Raw genomic sequence first — 24,924 nt, forward strand, 5'->3', positions numbered from 1 at the left:
GTGAGGGGCACTCAGGAAAGGGAGTGCCTTTGCAGGTAGCTCACCAAATATATTGCTTGAATCATTTTTATCAAAAATAAGAAATTTCCCCTAAAATTTACTTCATGCAACATCATTCTGAACTATGTAACTCACCCAAATATTCCTCTTGTTCATTTGTGGTAAAATATTTCACAAAATAACTATGCTATTTTTAATTTAATTAAAATACAGATAATGTATTAAATACACTAAATCAAAATACAGTTAATTCCTAGGCTATACAGTAAAAGATATGTCAAAACACTGTTGCCACTGAAAAAACAAAGTGAATAGTTTGTGGATATTTTCATTTATACAGTATGCTTTCTTTGTCATAGCAAGTCAGTGCTGGCAAGGTTCATAGTTGCTTTCAGTCAATTTCAGCACACAAGTCTATGTTATATCTTTCCGTATTTAACATTTATAAGCTGTGGCACTTTTCAGAGGTAGCAGAAGACCAAAAGAAAAGCTTCCTGTTTTTCAATATGAAATTCAGTAGCAATAGCCAGCCAGACACATTAAGGTATAAAAGCAAACAGTGGGAATAAAGCATATGATGTACTTTAAATTACTTGTATAATACATTATTTCAGTTCCAGTTGGTTTGACAAAGAGATAATGGTGATACATAGTGTGACCATCTCAATACATGTGAAGGGCTAAACATCCAATTTGAACATTGTGATCTAGGAGTTTATAATATAATAAACTTATAATAAACAAACTTATAAGGAGTTTGTATTACAGACACACAATTGTCTTAGGTTTGCCTATTCAAGTTGTGAACACTTTGTGTGAAACATAGGAAGGAAACCATGATAGCTCTGAAACAGTTATAATATTTTTATTACTCTGTTGTCATGATGATCTAATTATCTGTACTAAAACAGAAGGGAGAAGGGAAAAGACATAGACATTTAGGACAAACTCAAAAGTTCTAATGTGTGTAGTTAGTCTTTTAAGAGGATGACGGAAGAAATATTTGAGGAGTTAGTGAAGAACCTTGCAAAGAGATGCAAGATATCAGCCCTCAGGTTCAGGAAGCTCAGCAAGTTCCAAGCAGGCTAAAGTGGGACATCACCACAACTATGCACATTGTAACAAAAGATAAAGCCTGGTTATCAGGAGCTGGTACAGGGTAGGGGAGAGACTACTTTCACAGCAGCAACAAGAAGACTGCAAGTTTCCATCTCAAATGAAACGATGGAAGAAGATAATGAAACAACACTTTTAAAGTGCTGACAAGGGAAAAAACAAAATATTCGACCAATCTAGATTTCTATACCAAGCTAAAAGTGCTTTAGAGATAAAGCAGAAATAAAGATGTTTCAGATAAACAAAAATGGAGGGAACTTGTGTAGCATGACTGTGCTAGAAGAAACATTAAAGATGAGTTCTTCAGGCAGCATGAACTGGTCCTAAATGGAAACCTTGCAGTGCAGAAGGCAGTAAAGAACACAAGGGGTAAATATAAGTCAGGTATTGGGAAACTAAGGCCCATGGGCTATATCAGGGCCTGTAAGCTAAGAAAGGTTTTCACATTTTAAATGGCTGTTAAAAAGATGACTCTGCAAGAAATATAAATGAATATTGTCAACACAATTATAATACCAGCTGGAGTTTAAAATATACATGAAGCTAAAGAAGCAGGACAGTAACACTTGATTGGAGGGGATGAATGGAGTTGAGTGTAAGATCCTAGTAGCATCAGTGAAAGTACTCATTTCGTTCTCTCGATCTGGGGGCCGACTAAATAGGTGTATTCTATTTGGGGAAATTCGTTAAGCTGTGCACATCTCTCTATGTGTTGTGCTTCAGTAAAGTTTTTGCAAGTTTCCCGAAAGATTATTACACTTCAACGTTAAAACAAGAAGTTACTATAAATGCAGAAGGATAAGGAGATGGAGCAACAGGTACATTCAGTACTAGTGATGTAAATATTAGTTGTTGCAAGAACAATCAGAATTCTATATTTTCTTAGAAAGCAACAACCGGTGCTTCAGGGGACTTAAAATAAGATACCCACATAGAGTTCAGGCTGGGTCAAGTTTTGTTACTGAGAAATGACCCCAAAGAATTTTCTATTGAATATTATACAGTGCGTCTCAGGACAGGAAACTGTGTTAAATCCTTCTGAAGAGATGGAAGAAATTTCAAAGCAGAGAGGCAGCAAAACTTGCAGATTGGGTGTGAATGACTTGGAAGAAAGAGGTAACACTTTCAAAAAGTCTGCCTTTAAAGACTGGGAGAGAGAAAAGGTAGTAAAGAAAAGGGTAAACAAATTAGTTATCTGATATTCTAAAAAATTTTTTAAGAAATGAATTTTAAGAAAAGTTTTTTTTTAAGTTTTAAGAAATTCTGCATCACCAATACTCTCAATATCACAGAGAACAATATTATGTAGAAAAATGGAAATTGATCAGAAAATAGAAATTTCAGATTCAATGTGGAACTTTGCTGATGGGTGAAAAATATAATTTTATCTGTTTGCTGTGCCTTAAATTACAGGTGAGTTTATGTCGTGACATTTATCAACCTGTGAATTTCCTGTTCATGTTAAGTAAATATCTCATTTTATTTGTTGTCTTAAAAGAACTCTGTCTGCTAAGGAAATGACAGTTATCTGTAATCCAAATTTCATACATGAACTGCTACAGTAGCCTCCTAAACTGGTCTCCCAAGACTTTTCTATACAATAGTCAGTGTAATTTTCAAAAACTAATCTCTTATGAAAGATTCTTAAAGAGCTTCTGATGGCTCTTCAAATAAAATATAAACTCATGCCGGAGCTGGTAAGGTGTTTTCTAAATCCGGCCTACTCTCCAGCCTGGTTTCATATATGCCTCTCTTTACCACCTTGCCTGCCCACGTTCCAGCCACTGGTCTAGGACTTTTTTTTTTAAACAAACATGTCAAGATCTCAATGAGGACTTTTGTTCTTGCTGTTGTACTTACCAAGCTCTGTGTCCCTCCACTTCTCCAATCCTCTGTGGATGACTCCTTTCCTTCAGATTTCAGCTCGAATGTCACCTTCTCATGGGGGCCCTCCCTGACTGCCTTATCGAACATATGTTCCTCTAATCATAGCACCTTATTTGTTTCCCTCATATTTTGAATTTTGCCTAGAGGTCAATTTAGATGAAGTCTAAAAAGAGCCCAGGCCCTTTAGCAACATTTTCAAAAAGTGCCTTTAAAAAGCTGTAGATAGAAAAGTTGGCTTAAAGAGTGTAAAAAAAAATTATCTGATTTAAAAAAATGGCTAGAATCTATATATCCAACAATAGCCTGAGCAAATCTATATACAACTTTGAAGATATTAAAATCATGCTTTTGAAAATTATTTAAGTAGTTCATGATGGAATTGTTTACTATTTAAAAAAATAGACAACTTAGCTCTATTTACTATGTAAACTAGAAAATTTAGCAACAAGTAAAAGAATTACGACTCAGAAATGACCACTGATAACGTTTTGGTATATAATCTTCCAGGATATTTCAATGCACACACATACACACATATTTACAATATATATTTTAATAAAAACATGGTTATACTCTGATATTTTATAATTGTATTTAAAAATCACAGTACAGTAAGTCCCCTACATACAAATGAGTTCCATTCTGAGAGCGCGTTCGTAAGTCCAATTTGTTCGTTAAGTCCAACAAAGTTAGCCTAGGTACCCAACTAACAAAATTGTCTATATAGTACTGTACTGTAATACTTTTCACACAAATACGTAAAAAACAAACACAAAAAGTAGAAGTTTTTAATATTATAGTACAGTACCTTGAAAAATACAGTAGTACAAGCTACATCACCGCTGCTTTTATGCTTGCTTCCGGACATCCTGGGCTTGAAGTAAAGACACTGTTACTGTATTCTATACAGTACTGTAAAGTACACAAAAGCACAACCACTTGTAGAGGATGCATGCACGTGACAATGTACACTAGACACATGAACTGACGTGATCGGACATGCGAACGTAGGTTCGCATCTTTGAAGGTTCGTATGTAGGGGACTTACTGTATATTAGATACATCCCCATTTGTCAATAAATACATAATAACATTTTAATGACCACATTACATTCCATTTTATGGTCATACATAATTTTTAAAAACCAATTAGCTGTTATTGGGAATTTAGGAATTTCAGTTTCTCACTAGAGTATGAAACTCAGATGACTATTGTTACTTATACATGTTTGAATGAAGGGTTCTTTTATAAAAGCTAAGAAAAAATTGCTAGGTTAAAGGTTTAGAATATTCTCGCTTTGGACACGTACTGCTTACCTGTCCCCCAGAAAGGTTCTGTGAATTTATGTTTCCATCAGTAGCCTAAAGAACATGGCACCCTCACCAGTACTGGGTCATTTCACCCCTTTTAATGTAATACACACTGTAGCAGCATATGAACAGCGGCCAAACAAGGTATATGAACTTGAGGGTGGTAGAGGCAGGGCAGGGTATATGAATAATTAAACCTCACTTCTCTTAACAGTCTTAGTATCTGCGTGCCTGTCAATTGTTAGAATATCTTGCTATGCTGAGTGTGACTCCAGCGCTTGGAAAAAAATTTTGATTTTATGCAATTTTTGCCTTATACAATCACTTGAAACCCAATTCTTATTTTAAGTTCAGCCTCCACTGAAATACTAAGTAAACAAATAAAAGGCACAAAAGTTTGGGAAAAACCATACATGTTTAAATAAGTACCTATTATGGGACAAGTACTAGGAATAAAACAATGAACAATTTAGAGTTCCTACCTTACCAAAGCTTAAAGTTTAGAGGGCAAGACACATTATTAACCAGGCAATACTGTGAAGGTGTGAAAAGCATGTTAACGCAGATGTAGGATACAATACCTAAAGGATGAACAGGCTAGGTTAAGGTCCAGAGAGAGTGAAGAGATGGAGCAGCAAGGGCTGTGGCCTGAAAAGACAGGTAAGAGTTTAGCATGAAGGGTCTTGTAGAACATTTAAGGTAAAAGGAGGGAAGTCCGCTTGAGGATTTAAGAGTGAGATGTAATATAACCAGATTAGTACTTGAGACGAATCACCCTGGGAGCAGTATGGAGGACAGATGAAAGGAAAGCAAAATATATTAACAATATTGCTCATGCAGTGTTCGTTGTTATTATGGAACATCTGGAGGGGAAAATGGATTAAATGTACATTATAGTCCATCCACATAATCAAATACTAAACTATTTCAATGAAAGAATGAAACAGAACGACATATACTATGACATAGAAAGATATGATTAAAAAAAGATGGCGGGCTTCCCTGGTGGCGCAGTGGTGGGGAGTCCGCCTGCCGACGCAGGGGACACGGGTTCGTGCCCCGGTCCGGGAAGATCCCACGTGCCGTGGAGCGGCTGGGTCCGTGAGCCATGGCCGCTGAGCCTGCGCGTCCGGAGCCTGTGCTCTGCAATGGGAGGGGCCACAATGGTGAGAGGCCCGCGTACCGCAAAAAAAAAAAAAAAGATGGAATGAAAGTTATGACTCGATTTCTGTACAAAGAAATCTGTATTTGTATGTACATGGAATGTACAGAAAGTGCACTCATCCACAATATTAAATTTCTAAGGCAGGAGGATCTGTGAAGGAGGAGGACTTTCTCTTGTGTAGGGCTGATGTTGTTTACATTTTTTCTCATATGCATGTATTACTTTTATAATAAAAAAACACCAAGAGTAATAAATAATAAAAAATGATAGAAGGATACTGGGCTAGCTGCACAGGAAACGTACTGGAACAAAGTAAGGTCTGAGTCAGAGAAACCCATCACAAGGCTGCTGCAGTAAAATCCAGGTGAGACACCGGGTGAGACTGCTTGAGCCCACAGCTGCTGGTGTGCCAAGTCACTGGTGAGCCAAAACGAGTGCATAAATGCCAGCGCCCAACCAAGCAGAGCACGCCCCCTTCCTGAATGCCACTCAAGATGATCTCCTCGCGCAAACGCCACACGCATTTGGGATTCTTCTCTAACTGCTGCCTGCTACTGCTGTACCCTGGAGGGCCGTAAACACCTAATGAACAATGGGAATATTTGGTGCCATAGCATGACTGCAGCTGCTCCTTTCCAAGCTACGTGTGAATCTTACTAGACTAGGAATCTATCATCTTAGAACCTGCTGGGATTTAATCTAGGCTCCCTCTAAATTTTGTTTTCACTGGTCACAGCCTAGTGTCAGCCCACCCTCAGCTCTGATCTTATGTTCTCTGTCAGTACTGCCATCATAACAATGTTCTGTATTCCTCATGTCCCAGCCACAAACCCCAAATTCCTACCCTTGTGGAAACTGTTTCCATGGTGCCCTCTGAGATTTCCCTGAGTGACAAACTCCTTTATGTCCTCAACAACTTCCCTAAAAATTCCCATCATTTCTTTGCACTAACTTAAACTTGGCTACCCCTGGAAAAAAACCTACTCGACAACAGTCACATCAAAGAAGGGCTGTCTATTCGCATGCACTCCATATCTATAGGTTGACGTGTAGGATCAATGTCCCCCTTGCTCACCAATATTACTTCTAACCAATTGTAGCCTCTTGTAAAAAGAAACAAAAGACTTTCTTTGAGGCTCATACCAGCTAGTTTCGACTTTCCAACTCTCTTCTTCGTTGCTATCTTCTATTCAACTGGACTCTCCTTCTTATCCACTTAGACTTTGCTATTTGCTTTGCTGTCTTCACAGGAGGCCCTACCGGTAACCTGGGGGGACTTTCACATGCATAGAATCTTCTCCAGTAAAACCTCTGACCAGTCTTTCATCCATCTTACTCTTGGCAGATAATCTTAGCATGAAACCTACAGTCTCATGTCTATATTCTGTTGGCCAAGAACAGGGGGGATGCCTAATCTTGGCCATGGAGGCTGCCTGGGACAAAGAGTTTTGTAACTGGACACACTGCTACTCTAAGCAAAACTGAGGTACTATTAGTAAAGGAGAAGTAGGGAACATGTATTAGGTTAGCAACTAGCAGTATCTGCCACACTGGGCCAGAAAGTTGCTCTTAAGAAACCAAACAGGGACTTCCCTAGTGGCGCAGCGGTTAAGAATCCGCCTGCCAATGCAGGGGACATGGGTTCGAGCCCTGGTCCAGGAAGATCCCACATGCCGTGAAGCAACTAAGCCCGTGCACCACAACTACTGAGCCTGCACTCTAGAGCCTGTGAGCCACAACTACTGAAGCCTGCACACCTAGAGCCTGTGCTCCGCAACAAGAGAAGCCACTGCAATGAGAAGACCACACACTGCAACGAAGAGTGGCCCCTGCTTGCCGCAACTAGAGAAAGCCCGCGCGCAGAAACAAAAGACCCAACGCAGCCAAAAATAAATAATTTATATTTTTAAAAAAAGAGAAACCAAACAAGCAGTGTTGTATAGCTCAGATACTCTTAGCTCAAGTAACTTAGATATAAGTAAATAAAGAGGTAATTAAAACCAACCCACACAGTCCTCCTTTCCTTCTGAGAGAATGGTGGAAGTATCCCTTCTTGCAGCAAACATCAGTCCTTCTATTTGTGCTCCAGATACCTCCATCCCCTTCTCAGGAACTTTATGGTACTGACTGTCCCTCTTCTTATGCCTGCACATTTAATCTCTCCATACTGGATACATCACATTAGGATTTAAACATTTTCTAGTTTTTCATTATTTAAAACATATTTTCCCTTGACCAAATCTCTCTCCAGCTACTTCCCCATCTTTCTCCTACTATTCAAGCTTGTCTATATTTACTCTTTACTTCCTCGTCCTTTATTATGAAACTCATCCTAACCTACCACCAATCCTCAACATACCATTATCTCCACCTAAGGTCAACAATAACCTTCACGTTGCCATACGTTTGTTTTTGCAGACTTCATCTAATTTGACCTCATAGTAGCATTTAAAACAACCGATTATACCTTCCTTCTTCAAACACTAGTTTGTCTTGGTTTAGTAAAACTCCATTTCTACTTACTTTAAATATAGGAGGTCTCCATGGTCAGTGGTAGACATTTTCTTTTCACACCATCCATTTTCCCTATACAATCTGACTCACCTCCACACAACCCAGTACAGTCTATCTCCTGATGTTGCTAAAATTATATCTCTGTCCTAGACACCTCTACAGGTTCAGAACTACACATCAGCCCATTCATCTAGATATCTCACAACTCTATAAACAGGACTGAAACTGTGACTATTGCCTTTTTCTTCCATCATAGTTTCTTCCTTCCATATTTTGTTTCTTAATAAATTAGAGCTAATCTCATCAGTATCTCTAAAACCAAGTAGCAAAATCTCAAGGGCTTCATTCAGCATTTAAAATTGGTAACTTCCCCTCTACTTGAAGACTCTTTGGTTTTCTCATGCTGAAATGTTGGGATTTTCCTCCTGCTTCTCTGACACCTGCTTTCAGTGACCTCAGCTCCATCCTCTCTAGCCTAAGCACAAAAGTTCTATCAATATTCCTCTTCCATTCCTCTCTTTTCTATGTTCTTATCCAAATTTGTACACCCAACGTAAAATATTTAAGTCTACATATCTTGTGATCTTTTTCTTTTTTTTTTTTTTTTTTTTTTTTTTTGCGGTACCCGGGCCTCTCACTATCGTGGCCTCTCCCGTTGTGGAGCACAGGCTCCGGACGCGCAGGCTCAGCGGCCATGGCTCACGGGCCCAGCCGCTCTGCGGCATGTGGGATCTTCCCGGACCGGGGCACGAACCCGTGTCCCCTGCATCGGCAGGCGGACTCTCAACCACTGCACCACCTGGGAAGCCCAATCTTTTTCTTTTTTAAAACGAGGTTACTGTATTGACTCTATTTACATACTGTTTTTAAAAAATCAATAAGCTTATTTTTCTCACATAAAAAGATGCACAGATATAAGCAGTGCAGTGCTGGTACAGTAATTTGAAGATATCTTTGGGAAACCAGGATCTCTTTGACACCATCCTTGTCATCCTCATGGTCACAAGATGGCTCATTCAGCTCCATGAATGCAAAATCCAAAGGGAGAAGACTGGGGAAGGCAGAAAGACAAAGTGCAAAAGGCAAAGAGAATACACTAGATAGGTCTGTCCCCAGTGATACTATCCGCTCCCTACAGGGAGGGATGAACTGGATGTTATTGGCTACTAACAATACCTGTCACACCAGACCAGAAAGCAACTCTCAAGAAAATAACAATAAAGTAGTATCATATTGTCCACATACTTTGAAGATAATGCAATTAACTTAGAAATCCATAAGGTAACTGAAAACATATTTAAAATAACTCTAAACAGCTATGGATCTGAAAGTCATAAAGTCATAATAAATATTAGACAACAGAGTTAAAACAAAATAAATTATCATACACCAAATGTGTTATATAACTAAAGGGGCGTTTATAGGACTATTTATAGCCTTAAATGCTTATTTTAGAGAACAAAGACTGAAATAATGAGCTTGGAATCCACCTTAAGACACTGAAAAAGGCAACTCCATATTCTTAATAGTTACAAGGTTTCTCTCCCAGTATGAATTCTCTTGTGTATAGTAAGTGAAGAATTCTGACTGAAGGTTTTTCCACATTGAATACAGCCATAGGGTTTCTCTCCAGTGTGAGTTCTCACATGTCTCCTAAGGGAAGAGGAAACACTGAAGGTTTTCCTGCATTCCTTACATTCATAGGGTTTCTCCCCAGTATGAGTTCTCACATGCATTCTAAGAGATGAGAGACCACTAAAAACCTTCCCACAGTCAGTGCATTCATAAAGGTTCTCTCCAGTGTGTGTTTTCTTGTGAACTTTAAGGTGAGAGCTTGTGTTGAAGGCTTTCCCACAGTCATTGCATTCATAGAGTTTCTCCCCACTGTGTATTCTCTTGTGCACTATAAGGTAAGAACTTGTGCCAAAGGATTTCCCACAATGATTACACTCATAAGGTTTCTCTCCAGTGTGAGTTCTCACATGAACCTTAAGAGATGTTTTTTGACTAAAAGCTTTTCCACATTGATTACATTCATAGGGTTTCTCACCGGTGTGAGTTCTTATATGTCTCCTTAGGGTTGAGGAATCATTGAAGACTTTCCTACATTCTTTACATTCATATTGTTTCTCACCCACGTGACTCCTCTTGTGCGAAATAAGATTAGAAATCCTTTTGAGGGCTTTTCCATGCTGGTCATGTCCATGATTCCCTTCAGTAGGAGTTTGCTCCTGTTGCTTAAGGGATGAATGATGACAAAAGGTTTTGTTTTTATTACACTCATAGGAATTCTCCCCCATATGACAACTGTTGCATATAGGAAGCATATTATTATGTTTAAAGTGTATGCCATGTTCGGAGCATGTGTACTCTTTTTGTGCTGTTTGAGTTCTTTCAAGATGCCACAGAGCTCTGTCATAGTCATGACTTTCACAGACCCTCTCACTTACAGAGTTTTTTTCATAACTGTTCAGGATTGAATTATGCTTCCAACACTCAATATCTAAGTAACACTTATGGCAATGTTTACTGATGGAAACTCTCTTTGAAAAAACAAGTTTTGATCTGAGTTTAGAGTCCTCCTCTAATTCATGATAGTCATACAATCCCTCCTGAGATGCCGCCTTCTTTTGAGTAAATGTCACTTGCCTCAAAATCCCCTCTGGGATCTTGTGGTGTTTTCTGATTTTATGGCATTCCCAGTCTGCTCTTAATGTGGGAGACCAATCATCCATTGTGAATCTTATCATTTTCTTGCCACTAGATGATTTTCCCCAAAAAATATTCTGGTTAGAAGTTGATTCTTTGGTTTTCAGTTGAATCTCCCAGTCTAGACAGGTGCCTTGGGGAATTCTCCTTTTCACAGCTCTTATGTCTTCTTGACCCGACAGGGAGATCACAGGCTTGCATAACTGATATTCCACCAAGGTGAGATTCATATAGTTTTCCAACATTACGTCTCTGTACATACTTCTCTGAGCAGAGTCCAGCATCACCCACTCCTCCTGGGTGAACTCCACAGTCACATCCTCAAAGGACACTGGTCCCTGTAACCAGGTTGCTGGGAATCCAGGCACTATCCTTGCCCCCTCAGTACTTCTCACATAGAAACAGGCAGAGTCCTGTGTAGGCAGAGCCCATATTGGGCATAGGTCAATGGCTGCCATCTTGAGAGCCTGAATGTGACATCTGCCTGCACAATAGGGCTGAGAGAGCTGGATACTTCTTTTCTTGTTTTTCTGATCCAATCAAGTCAGGGATGCATTTCACTGGGTGTCCTTCCTGTAGCCAAAGAGGCAGGTTCAGGTAAAAGAAGAAAGGTGAAAATAGGGTCCCATTGGAGGCAAGGTTAAAAAAAAATTGTAGACCCTCTCTTGTACCTTCCAGCAAGGTCTCACCTGCTTAAAATATTTATTGGGATTTGTACTGACACGCAATATAGTCATCCTTGGCCCTCTACTGTTATCTTGGTTATTCATACTGGCTTCTCCTGTAGACTACTACTCAGCTCTGGGTAGAAAAAGCATGCATTATTTTAAAATACTAAAGTCAAAGAACCAGTTTAAAAAGGCATAGTTGTTTGAATTTCATGCATACTCTGCTACTTTTTAGTGTAGTTTTTAGAATAAAGAATTTTTTCCTGCTAATTACAACTGTTTTAGGTAAATTTATTTGTTGTATATGTAACTTGGTATTTACCCAAATAACCTCACATATAATTAATAGGACTGATGATTTGGCTGCTACCCTACTTAGAAATTTTATTGGAGTTGTTAAAAGTAAATATGTGACTTTGAAACAAACGTTCATTTGATTACCTGCAATTTAAACTCTATCCTCAAAGTCTGTATTCCTTATGATGATTCATTCTATCTAAAACTTGAATGGGATCAACAAAGAGGCATGAGCTATGTTCTAAGCTTTGAGACTGAGGCCTTTACAATTTTAGATGGTATAATACTTTCCTGAATAATTTTCATAATGGCCTTAATATAAATATCAAAACAACTGACACAGTGTGAAGCAAAAGAGGTATGCTTGGAGACTTTAAGGACCACAACAAATCACGCAATAATGTATTACGCTAATATTTTTACAGATCTCAATTTTTTAAGATTAGTTGATACCTTCAAATATAAGACTTCTATCTCAGTATTATACTTCAGTAGAGTTCAGGTTTAATGGACAAAATTAGAGAAATGGCATTTTTATTTAGACAAAGATCTTCAACAGGTAGATTTTATGCCCCTAATCCAGAAATGTATATAAGCCTGTCACTTTAGTGTAAATCAGATGGAAATATTTGTCTGATTTGTCCACTGCATGTATTCTGAATACCTAGAACACTCTCCAGCACATGGCAGACACCCAAAAAATGTTTGTTGAATAAACTGAATGAATCTATGGCAATTAAGGTTTTGTGGAAGAAGTATTTTTTTCACATCTATCCTCTACTTATAGAAAACAAAACCCCACAAAATCAGAAAGTTAGGCTTCCTCTTCAAAAAGAACATTAGTTTGCCTTCTGGTTAAAATTGTTAAGCTGAGAATTGTACTCTGGGTTCATTTCTTCATTCCCCATACTTTTATTTCTTTCTTAGTTACAGAACTAATAAAAAAACTAAACAACTTTACCAAACAACAGGAAAATATATCTGAATAAATGGAGAGATTCACCATTTTAATACCATTCAGTATTAAAAGATTTCAATTTTTCTCAAACTAGAATTGCATTGGGATTTTCACTAAATTCATTCCTTCATGTTCAATAGGAACTTCTTGAAACATGACAATTTGTTTTATAAGTTTTATAGAAAAATTAAGACATGAATAACAAGGCAGTTATTAAAGTAATGCTTTGCTCTACTATATTACTACAAAATGCATTATAAATCTCTATTAACTTAAACAGAATGATAATAGGGCAAAAAGAGAAAATAAAACAGAATAACTTCAGGTACTTCCCTGGTGGCACAGTGGTTAAGATTCCACACTCCCAGTGCAGGGGGCCTTGATTCGATCCCTGGTCAGGGAGCCAGATCCCACATGCATGCCGCAACTAAGAGTTCACATGCCACAACTAAAGAGCCCGCATGCCACAACAAAGGAGTCAGCAAGCCACAACTAAGACCCAGTGCAAACAAACAAAAAAACCAGAATAACTTCAGAAACAGATTCATGTGTAGGTAGACATTTAGTGCATGATAAAGGCAGAACTATTAATCAGCGGGGGAAAGGATAAACTAGTCATTAAATGGCATCAGGACAAATGACTGTTACGGAAAAGCATAAATCCTACTTCACACACTCACATTCCCAGGTGGATGAAAGACATAAATATGTACCTGATAGGAATTCTAGAAGAGGAAGATAGAGAGAATACAAAAAAAAAAAATTAGAGAAAATGGTTGTTTTTATCCAAAGCTGAAAGATAGAAGTCCTTGATCTGCAAGTGTATACACCACATGCCACACTGAATAAATGTTTTAAATCCACCAGATACACGAGCAAAAGCTGCAGAATACCAGGGATAATGAGTAAATATTTAAAGTTAGTGGAAAGAAAAGGCAAATTACCTACAAAGGAATACCAATTATACTGACTACAGACTTCTAAGCTACAACGATACAGGCCAGAAGACCACACAGTAATATATTCAAAGTACTAAAGGAAAACAATATAAACGCAGAAGTCAATAGTGTGCTAAAGCGTGAGAGCAATAAAAAGACACTGACATATTTCAAAGTAACAATAGCATCCTCAAAAGATGGTCATAATAAGAGAAATGCAAACTGAAACACTGAGACATAATCTAAGGCACACCTTAAATTAAAAGAGGCCTAAACTTGCATAAGCCTTATTTGGACCATGATTTAAAGAAATTGTTTTAAAAAAATAGCTTTGTTGAAATAATAGAAAAATTTGAACACTATCTATATATTTGATATTAAGGAATTAATCCTAATTTTGTAGGTGTGATAATGATATCCTGGTTATGACTTTTAAAGGAGTACTTATCATTCAGAAATAAATTCTGAAATATTTACAAATAATGAATGATGTCCTAGATTTACTTCAACATACAGTGACAGGTACAAATGTGGTCATTATACTATTCTGATTTTCTATGTTTTGAAACTTTCATAATATAAATTTTAAAATCACCAGAGAGATATTTCATTTGTAAAACATGATGTTTTAGGATGTTACAGTTTTTTAAATCACAAAATGAGAGTCCTTAGGAAATTTTAGAAAATTTTTTAAATTATTTATTTTTTTGGCTGTGTTGGGTCTCCGTTGCTGCGTGCAGGCTTTCTCTAGTTGCGGTGAGCGGGGGCTACTCTTCGTTGCAGTGCGCGGGCTTCTATTACGGTGGCTTTTCTTGTTGTGGAGCACGGGCTCTAGGTGTGTGGGCTCCAGTCGTTGTGACACACGGGCTTAGTTGCTCCACGGTACGTGGGATTTTCCCGGACTAGGGATCGAACCCATGCCCCCTGCATTGGCAGGAGGATTCTTAACTACTGTGCCACCAGGGAAGTCCCAGAAATTTAAAATTTTAATAACAAAAACCAAAAAAGGTTGAAGGTTTAAGGATAAAGAACTTTTCCAGAAAGCTGACCTTCCCTCCCAAAAAAAAGATAAGCAATGAGACAGAAAGGATAAGAAAACTATATGAACAATTTCAAAGGTTCAACACCAGATTATTCAGAGCTCAAGAAAGAAAAGAGAAAATGGGAAGACGACAGAATCAAACACAGAGAAAATTCTTACAAATAACACTATCCAGGGACTGATCCATCAAATGGGTAATTTCTTAAAAAGACTGGGAATAAACATAACATCATGAAAAATTTGAAAACCAAAGATAAACTGATGAATGTAAAGGTTTCAATGATGATAAACAGGTTACATACAAAAGAACAATGGAATAGGATTTCTCAACAGTAACACTGCTCCATTTTCTACCTAGCTCTGCCAGCTTTCAAAGTTCTGAGGGAAAATAATTTCCTATCCAGGAAATTATACTAGTCCACAGTACCATGCAAATATGAGGACAAAGTAAAATAATTTCTAGTCATACACAACCTTAATATACACCCCTTTTCGGAAAGATAATAAGGTTATCATCCATTAAAAAGGGAAAATAGAAGTTTCCAGGAAACAGGAGGTCCAACACAGAGATGAGACGAGGGAATTGGTGAGGATAAAGGGAAGTCCCAACATGCCAGTGTGCTGCAGCCTAGGGAATAACTGATCAGTCTACACTGCAGCATGATGGAGGGCTCCTGGGGATGTGTGTTCAGGAAAAGAGAAAAATGATTAGATTGTGTGACAGGTTTGATCTTGAGGAAAATGGAATTGAGAGACATTTTACATAGGTTTAGGGAAAACAAAGCAAATAAATAAAAAGGCAATTATTCAAAACAGGAAAAGTAAAATGTATACAAGAAAGGAACTTATTACGGCTCAGCAATAGAGAATACTTACATAGTCATCACAATGGAAACACTGAACATGAATTTAGCCAAAATTTTTGAGAGGAACTACATTACAATACTTGCAACATAACCACATTGATTTAAGGATGTAGGAAGGCAGGCAGGTTTAATAGTCAAGATTCTTATTTAACACCTAAGAAACTAAAAAACGTCTCAAATTGATTAACTCCTTAAAAATTTTAAACTGGTTGCCACCATGAAATTAATAAACGGAAACATGAATTAAATAGAGTTGGGAGACCAGAATGGGGAGCTCTCACGTCCTGTGATCATAGAAGAGCCCAACAGGAAGAAGACAGACTCCTCTTCTTTCCTGGCGAGGACTCAGCCAATGAAAAGCCACAGACTGATTGTTTACTATCATCCTCCCAACTTCCTTTTTCCTCTCTATGAAAGCGCTCTTCTTCCCTTGCTGTGGGGGATTTCCATGGTAGCTGACCTTGAATTGAAATTCTCTGCTGATCCCCCAAAAGCCATTTTTGCTGGAGAAATACATGGCAGTCTATTTATTTCAGGTCAACACTACAGAGAAGAAACACTCCTGTTTTTTTTATGAGGCTTTTAATATCTAAGACTTTTAAAAATGTATGTACACATTTTTCAAAAAGTAAATAAGTTACAGAGAAAGTAAATAAAGCAATCAAATCAAGTAGAAAAATAGCAAAAAGGAAAGGAAAATTTAAAAATAGAGAGCAGGGCTTCTCTGGTGGCACAGTGGTTGAGAGTTCGCCTGCCGATGCAGGGGACACGGGTTCGTGCCCCGGAGCGGGAAGATCCCACATGCGGCGGAGCGGCTGGGCCCGTGAGCCATGGCCCGTGAGCCATGGCCGCTGAGCCTGCGCTCCGCAACGGGATAGGCCACAACAGTGAGAGGCCCGCGTACCGCAAATTACTGTAATTGAAAACCAAAAACAAGGAACATAAGACAAAACCAAAACACAGCACAGATTACCAAAACAACCCAAATCTGCTTCTTTGAAAAGATTAATGCAGATGTATATCTTGCAGAGCCAATCAAGAAAAAAGATGGCCCTAATAACTATTAAACTCAAAAAAGAAAAGAATAGCTACAATTAGAGCAGTGATTTTAAAATATCACTAACAAACAGCAATTTAAAGAATCACCAGAAGGGAATTCCCTGGTGGTCCAGTGGTTAAGATTCTGCGCTTCCACTGCAGGGCGCATGGGTTCAATCCCTGGTCGGGGAACTAAGTTCCCACATGCTGCACAGCGAGGCCAAAAAAAGCAAAAACAAAAACAAAACACCAAAAAAAAAAAAACTAAAATAGAATAGTATGAACAACTTTATGTCAACAAACTTGAAAACTTAGATGAGATGAACAATTTTCTAGAAAAACATGTGCCCCAAATTGACTCAATTAAGAACTACAAACTGAAATTAATCACTACCATTTAAAATGGAATCAGAAGTCAAATATCCACCCCAAAAGATTTTGAGCCCAAAACTTTCAAGGGAAAAATTATTTTACCAGGTAGAAGAAAAAAAGTTATGCTTCCCGAAGCATAGACTTGTAAAATCTTGCAAGGATAGTACAAAGAAAGATTAAGGTGCAATCTTAAGTCTGAACACTGAAAAAGTCCTAAGTAAAATATTAGTAAATTGAGTATGGCAGCGTATTAAAGTAATAATACAATGTCATATTCAAGCAAGGTTTAACCAGGAACGCAGGATGGTTAAAAAGCAGAAAAACTATTACTGTTATCATAATGTCATGCTATAATGAACACTCTTGTATCCATCACTCTATTTTGAAGCGGATCTGGGAATGATGTATTAAGGTTAGCCTTAGAGAAATGATATCTCGTTACTGTGATGCAGTCCATTAATAGATTAAGGGGTGCAGACCAAGAATGTCGCCTGCCACATCAGTAAAGGATGTTGTGGCCTTCAAGCCACCAGCCACTGCAGCCACTCCGGACTGTGCACCCTGAGGGGATTCAGGATGCAGAAAAGCAGAATATGGCCCTAGATAGTTAAGATGTGTATCAAAGGAATGATTTCAATGAGCCCAGACTCTTGCATCTTCCCACACATAGAAAAGTGCTAAACTCATTAATCTGAGATGCCTGGTTCTCTTTAATGAACAGTCATCTCTTGATGTTCTGACCACCTGGTCTTTGCTGCAAAAAGTCCTGTATATCCTGGCTCCCCCATTATGGTTTCAGAGCTGTCCCTCAGAGCTATTCAGAAAGTCCACTGAATAAAACACAATTCTCAACTTTCAGGTTGTGTATTTTTTTCAGTCGACAGTTTTGGCAAACAACGAAGGGACCCAGAGCTGACTTCGCTCCTTCGCATGAACTCTGCAATGAACCAGAGCCTTGGTAGAGGGCTCCTGCATCCGTCTGCCTCCTCAGAGAGTTCAGATGAATTTGGGTGAGTCTCTCCTGGTTCTTGGATCTCCCAACTATTGGTTGATGATCCTGTGCTTTATTTGGTGGTGTATAACAGGTGCTTGGCTCCCCAGGTGACAGATTCTGGGAAAAAGAACCCCCTCACAACAGTTGAAAGACACTGAGCGGTCTGGGCTGAGTGGTTAGGTAGGAGGCTGACCTGGCATTCTTCATCAAATGGCTATCTTAACAAGAATTTGTCGGGATAAAAGTGAAAATATTACATGAGAGCTTTCAGCACTGAAGAAGGGAATCTCATGGCCAGTAACGGCTTTTTCTTAGGCAACTGAGAAACTTGCAGGAGTGGTAAAGGCAAGTCCTCATACTATGCAGCCATCCCTATAAGGAAGCCCACTCAATTTAACTTAAAAAAACTTGCTCTGCTTGGGACACAAATAAGAACTGGCCACTCTGTGATCCAAGCACCCACGATGGTCTTATACTACCAGAGGGAGAACCTAGACACATAAGACGAGCTGAAAAGACTCTAGGGTAAAAACCTAGAGAAGTCAAGCTCACAAGCAGCACACTGGGCCACCATGCAATTTCACTAGTAAATTTTATCCCCAACGAATTCAACTTTAAAATCGGAAATAGATTCTCTCAGATAAACTAGGGGCATCAGAAAGCCAACCTCCGACCAACACCCCAGCCAGATGCATGTACGCATAGAGCTCATACTTGCAAGGATCTACTTAATTGGGAATTAAAGGAAATCTCACCCTGAAAATGACTAAGATGGGGCTCTTTTACTGCATACACAGTTAAGTTAGAGAAAGCTAGCTTGATAAAACATCTTTTCAGAATTCTGATCTTAAAGAAACAAAAGCCCTTCTAGGGGGAACTTGCATTTCTCTTCCTGTGCCTTTGAAATGTAAATGTTCTACCTGATCTCCTTGGGTATTGTGTGTGTGTGTGTGTGTGTGTGTGTGTGTGGTTTGAGAACTTGGTCTCTGCCATCCAAAAGGTACACATACTGTGTACATTTGGACGCAATCGAATAGACTGGGATTCTGAGCAGTCATTTGTCTGACTATACCAATTTGCAGGGGCTTTTTGCCACCTTAACCTTCACTGTGTCAGCCTGTACAACGAAGGCCTTTACTTTCTTAAACTATTTTTGGGAGTAAACTTTCTGGGTCTTGTTTAGGTGGCATCCTTTGCACTGTCTTGTGGGGAAGCCTCTTGCATCTTATTGGTTTGAGTCACTATTACGATATATCTCATTAATGGCCAGATGATGGATCCTTCAAATGGGAGAAACTTCTAAATTGGTAAATTTTTAGAGAGCATTCATTATAAACAGCTGTTTTGTTGGTACCTATGGGAGGGAAAACACATTAAACAGTGGAAAAATATATATATAATGGTTAATCTAAGAACTCCTTTAATTTAAAACAAACAAAAAACTGGCTTGGGAAGTCTTATTTGTGGTCTATGTTTCCCCTCAATGGGTCTTACAGATGCTAATAAAAACATTAGAATAATTAACGTTAATTAGGTTAACAGGGAAATTAAAAAAAAACTGAAGGGAAAGTCTAGAGATTTTTTCCCAACAAGGTGGAAATTTTAAAGTGACTCATCTCCAAAAGATAAAGAAATCTCTAGATGGTTATTAAGAAATGGGATAAATAAAACAGATGTTAATAGGATTAAAACAAAAGGTTTTGGTACAATACTACCTAAGGTTGGATGGGCCAAAGGGACCCATACAAGTCCACCCTATTTACCCGAGTTAAAATATATATGTTTAAAGGGCTAAGCCATCCCTGGTGGCGCAGTGGTTAAGAATCTGCCTGACAGTGCAGGAGACATGGGTTTGAACCCTGGTCCAGGAAGATCCCACATGCCATGGAGCAACTAAGCCCATGTGCCACAACTACTGAGCTTGTGCTCTAGAACCCGGAAGCCACAACTACTGAGCCCGTGTGCCACAACTACTGAAGCCTGTGTGCCTAGAGCCCATGCTCTGCAACAAGAGAAGCCACCGCAGTGAGAAGCCCGTGCACCTCAACGAAGAGTAGCCCCCGCTCGCCGCGACTAGAGAAAAGCCTGTGCACAGCAACGAAGACCCAGTGCAGCCAAAAACAAATAAATTAATTTAAAAACTTTTGTTTAAAAAAATAAAATAAAGGGGTGGAAGAAAATTACACTGAGATAGCTGACCAACAATTACTTGGGGCAACAGTTAGGCCAATTAATCAAGTTAGAAGATTAACAAAAGGGCCTGAGTCCCTTGGTTCAACCCCTCACTGGGGACCCCAGAGCATTTTATACAAAATAGATAAAATGGTTGAGGGATAAATGAAAGGAAAGTTTCTAGGACTCCTTATAAGACCAAGACTTGTTGATAGGAGTCCTTTAATGTTGGTAACCAATGAGTAATGCTTCCCCTGCTTGGTATTGGTATTATAAGACAAAGCATGTAGATGTGCCCCTCAGGAAATATTAATTATTTACAAAAGGAGGGCTTCCCTAGTGGCGCAGTGGTTAAGAATCAACCTGCCAATGCAGGGGACACAGCTTCGAGCTCTGGTCCAGGAAGATCCCAAATGCCGCGGAGCAACTAAGCCTGTGCGCCACAACTACTGAGCTCATGTGCCACAATTATTGAAGCCCACGCGCCTAGAGCCCGTGCTCCGCAGCAAGAGAAGCCACCATGATGAGAAGCCCGCGCACCGCAACGAAGAGTAGCCCCCACTCACCGCAACTGGAGAAAGCCCGCACACAGCAATGAAGACCCAACGTAGCCAAAAATAAATAAAATTAAATCTTAAAAAAACCCAACATACAAAAAGAAACCAATAGAGCCGTACAATATAAAGTAAAATCTGGGAACAGTATTCAGGGGCTAATAAAACTAATAGCCGAGATTTTGCTCTGGGTCTTATCTGTGCAATCAGAAAAAGGGCCTTTGTTGAATGCCTTATACAAGCCTTTGAAGATATGATAAACTGAACCCTAAACTTCTGGTACATAGAACTCTTAATTTTCAGTTTAGTTGGAAATCTTCTCACTGATATTAAAAATCAAATTAAAGAAAATATAGTTGGGCAAATCAATCTTTTAATATCGTTTAACTGACAAACCAGTTTTTTTGAGAATTAAAAGCAGCTGTCTTTGTCTTGCAAATCTCTACAAATCAGAAATGTAAATACAGCCCACAGTGACCTGAGACTGAGCCCAATTAGCTCACTCTGGTAAAACCTGAAACAAGTGAACAAACAAAACAGAAGAATGGCCTTTTTAAACTCAAACCACTGGAAAGGCTCCCTCACCCAAAATCTAATTCATAGCCTACTTAAGGAGAAATAGAAAATTTTTTTAAAAAATAAATTTATTTATTTATTTATTTTTGGCTGCATTGGGTCTTCATTGCTGCACGCAGGCTTTCTCTAGTTGCGGCGAGCAGGGACTACTGTTCGTTGCGGTGCGCGGGCTTCTCATTGCGGTGGCTTCTCTTGTTGTGGAGCATGGGCTCTACGCATGCAGCCTTCAGTAGCTGTGGCGTATGGGCTCAGTAGCTGCGGTGTGTGGGCTCTAGGGCACACGGGCTTCAATAGTTGTGGCACACGGGCTCAGTGGTTGTGGTGCACGGGCTTAGTTGCTCTGCGGTATGTGGGATCTTCCCGGATCAGGGATCGAACCTGTGTCCCCTTCATTGGCAGGCAGATTCTTAACCACTACGCCATGAGGGAAGTCCCAGACATGTCGTATTTTTATTGTACTTGCTTTACCGAAGGTCAGTGTGTTCACGTTATTTCTGTTGCAGTTTGTCGGCAAAAAATTAACTTGGTATGATGATATTTTCATAACTTATAAAATAAAGGTAAATGAGATAAGAGTTTTCAGGTGAACTCTTTAGGAATAATTATGTGTTGGGTACGTCTATCTAAAATAGGTTCTCCAGGGACTTCCCTGGCCGTCCAGTGGTTAAGACTTCACCTTCCAATGCAGGGGGTGTGGGTTCGATCCCTGGTCCGGGAGCTAAGATCCCACATGCCTCATGGCCAAAAAACCAAAACATAAATCAGAAGCAATATTGTAACAAATTCAATAAAGAGTTTTAAAATGGTCCACATCAAAAAAAATTCTTTAAAAAAATAGGTTCTCTAGATTTTTGGTAACTTGAGTTTTGCTAAGTTAAGTTAAATGATGGGAATTCATTGAACATCCAGGTCATTTCAAATAAGATAAAATACTGGAACATTAATTGCTAAACAGGTCTAAATTTATCTCCTTTTGTCCCCTTACAAGAGGGAAACTAAAGATGTGTGGGTTTATTAGACACACGTCTTGCACCACAATGAAGAAAGAAGTCAGAAGGTGTATGTTACTAGGGGTTATGAAATATTCCTAAGTTTGCCAACCAGGAAATGCTCGTATGACAAACAGTTCACAACTACTTGCTGCTTGTCAGTTTTCACTAGCGATTAAGGTTTTAAGGGTTAAAACTGTAATATGTAATTAAAGCTACTAAAAATATTAAGGGAAATATTTTAATGTGCAAGGAAGGTAGGATACATGTTTTCAGTAAAAGAAGGTATGCAGAATAGAAGTGAATTTGTTGGGAAAATAAGGGTGATTTTTGTCCTAGAGCTGGTTATTTCCAGACTAAAAATAAGGGACAAACTAATAATGGATACAGAAAGTTTTGTAAGTTTGTAGAAAGGGAGCCCTGAAAAAGTAGTTTTGTACATGGTTAGGATTGGATAAATTTAATTAGGTAAATGGATTTTGTTATTAAAAGTAGGCTGGTGCAAGATTTGATTTGGTTCCTCTCTGTTAAGAGAACAAAGTTTTCTTGCAATAGTGCTTTTGGTAACACATTGCGTGAATTTCTTTGCCTTTAAGTGATCTTTATTTGTTTTTGAAATCTTTTGTCACTTTGGTTAAATGAATAAGTATTGTTTCACAGTGTCCTATGATCCTATTTGACCAAGTGCTTTGAAACCTTTTTGATATTTTTGACAAACTTCCCAAATATCAAATTCTAACTAAAGTTCTTTTGACCTTCAGCCAACTCTGGGATGCTTCAATGGAGCCCTGAGACATCTCAGAGAGGAATATTAAACTAATTAGTCTTATCTGGTATGTTAAATTACTTGAGAAACATTGTCAAGTGTTTGGAGATAAACCTTAAGTTATATTGTATGGATACATGTCATTAATATAGATATTCCAAAATTTATACGGAATTCCTAAAATATGTGATCTGTCCTTGTATAATGTTATCAGTCATAATTCTAGTTATTATCTTAAAATGTTGTATGTCACAGAAATATCCAAGTTTCTTGTCAACTGCCTTGGAATCAGATCTTTGACCATGTCATTGCAAGTCTTTTGTCATTTATAGACAATCATTATTTTACACTGATGCTTTTATAAAATGAAGATCTTCAAGAAGATTCATAAAAAGGATTTTTGACAAATACAAATTTTAAATCATAACACTGAAATGGGTAAGAAATTACAAAACTCTAATGGAAAACCTGATGACTTCATCCAGAATAACAGGAATTAATTACATGGGACTGAATGACTGATAACTATGTTTCATAATTTTATGACATTTTAATGAAATATACTGGCTTTTAATCTTCGTTTTCCAGAAAAAACTTTCCTCCTATGCTATGCCCTACAAGTTGATAAGTATGCCTTTGTAAACAAAGATGAAACATTTATCTTTTTCTTTCTACCTGATCCTTCCAGATTTTGGCTTCTCCAGCTGGCTGCACTGTGGACTTGATGGCCTACTGTGACTAGATTACAACTAGTTATACTAATCATTATTTTAATTTGCTCTCTCTCGTTTTCAAATTATTTGTGCCTTGTGTCTCTCTCCGCTACACTATAACTTTATTAATGTTACCAGCTGTCGTATTCTGTCTGTTTTCTAAGATTGTTGGCTCTTGAATTACCCAATGTGTTAGCAGGCCTCCAACAAAATTAATGATGTCCCAAGAAGTTAACCATATACTTAACTCTACATAGAATAATTGTAATAGTACAACTCTAAATACGGTTAGAAGCAACAAGGGAAAACATCTACTGGATCATAAAAACTAGTAAGACAAGCGATCCAGAGAATTTTAGATTCTCAACAGGGCCTAATCCAACAAACAAACAAAAAACAAACACAAAAAACCCAGCGCATCGTATGGCCTGTCAACAGAAACTTTGCCTGATCTAGGAATAAGCCTTCCTAGTGCCATGTGACAAAACTGGTCATGGGCACTTCCCTGGTGGTCCAGTGGTTAAGACTCCGCGCTTCCACTGCATAGAGCAAGAGTTCAATCCCTGGTTGGGGAACTAAGATCCCGTATGCTGCAGCGCAGCCAAAAAAACCCCCCAAACCAAAAACTTGTCATGAAATGCCTCCCAAATATTAGCCAAATTTATGACCAAGAGGAGGCACTGTGGAAGAAGAATGTCACCTGCCACATCAGCAAACAAAGGATGTTTGCAGCCTTCAAGTCATCAGCCACTGCAGCCTTCCTGACTACACCCTGAGGGGATTCAGGGTGGAGACAGGCAGGATACTGGCCCAGGAGAGTTAAGATCCTTATCAAAGGAATGACTTCAGTGAGCCCAGACTCTTGCATCTTCCCACACACAGAAAAGTGCTAAGGTCATTAAATTGAGGTGTTTGGTTCTCTTTAATTGACAGAAATCTTCCGAGGTTCTGATTACCTGGCTTCTGTTGCAAGCCTCCTGTATACCCTGCTCCCCCTTTACCTCTGGGGAGCGGTCCCTCAGAGCTCTGGGAGAGGCTGAGCCCGGGCTACGGCCTCAGAAAGTACGCACAACGTAATGGAATCGTCAACTTCTGGGTTGTGCTTTTTTTTTTTTCAATTGACCGGGGTTAAGACAGATGCAAGAACAGGTCCTGGATAAAGTAAGACGTACAAGCAGGACATCCCTCCTCTCACTCACGGGGTAGAGTCAGATTCCCTACCTGCGCCTGGCCTGCTCACCCCCCGGCGCCCGCTCCGCCCCAGGGAACCCACGCCCCC

The 24,924-nt window shown here is 38.8% G+C and overlaps 2 protein-coding genes across 2 annotated transcripts in view; one reads left to right on the forward strand and one right to left on the reverse strand.

Annotated features, from left to right (window-relative positions):
- Nucleotides 1–24,924, forward strand: part of ZNF10 (zinc finger protein 10) — a 103,965-nt gene that overhangs the window by 12,149 nt on the left and 66,892 nt on the right. Inside the window, exon 2 of the mRNA XM_024739889.1 lies at nt 17,759–17,891. The gene's annotated coding sequence lies outside the window, so the exon portion shown is untranslated. The remainder of the gene's footprint in view (nt 1–17,758; nt 17,892–24,924) is intronic.
- On the reverse strand, nt 9,459–11,250 carry ZNF891 (zinc finger protein 891). Its single transcript, XM_024739907.1, has one exon. The coding sequence runs from the start codon at nt 11,158–11,160 to the stop codon at nt 9,523–9,525; it is 1,638 nt and encodes a 545-aa protein (XP_024595675.1). The 5' UTR covers nt 11,161–11,250; the 3' UTR covers nt 9,459–9,522.

The sequence above is a fragment of the Neophocaena asiaeorientalis genome, unplaced genomic scaffold (genome assembly GCF_003031525.2).
Source record: "Neophocaena asiaeorientalis asiaeorientalis breed wild unplaced genomic scaffold, Neophocaena_asiaeorientalis_V1.1 scaffold757, whole genome shotgun sequence".
NCBI lineage: Eukaryota > Metazoa > Chordata > Mammalia > Artiodactyla > Phocoenidae > Neophocaena > Neophocaena asiaeorientalis.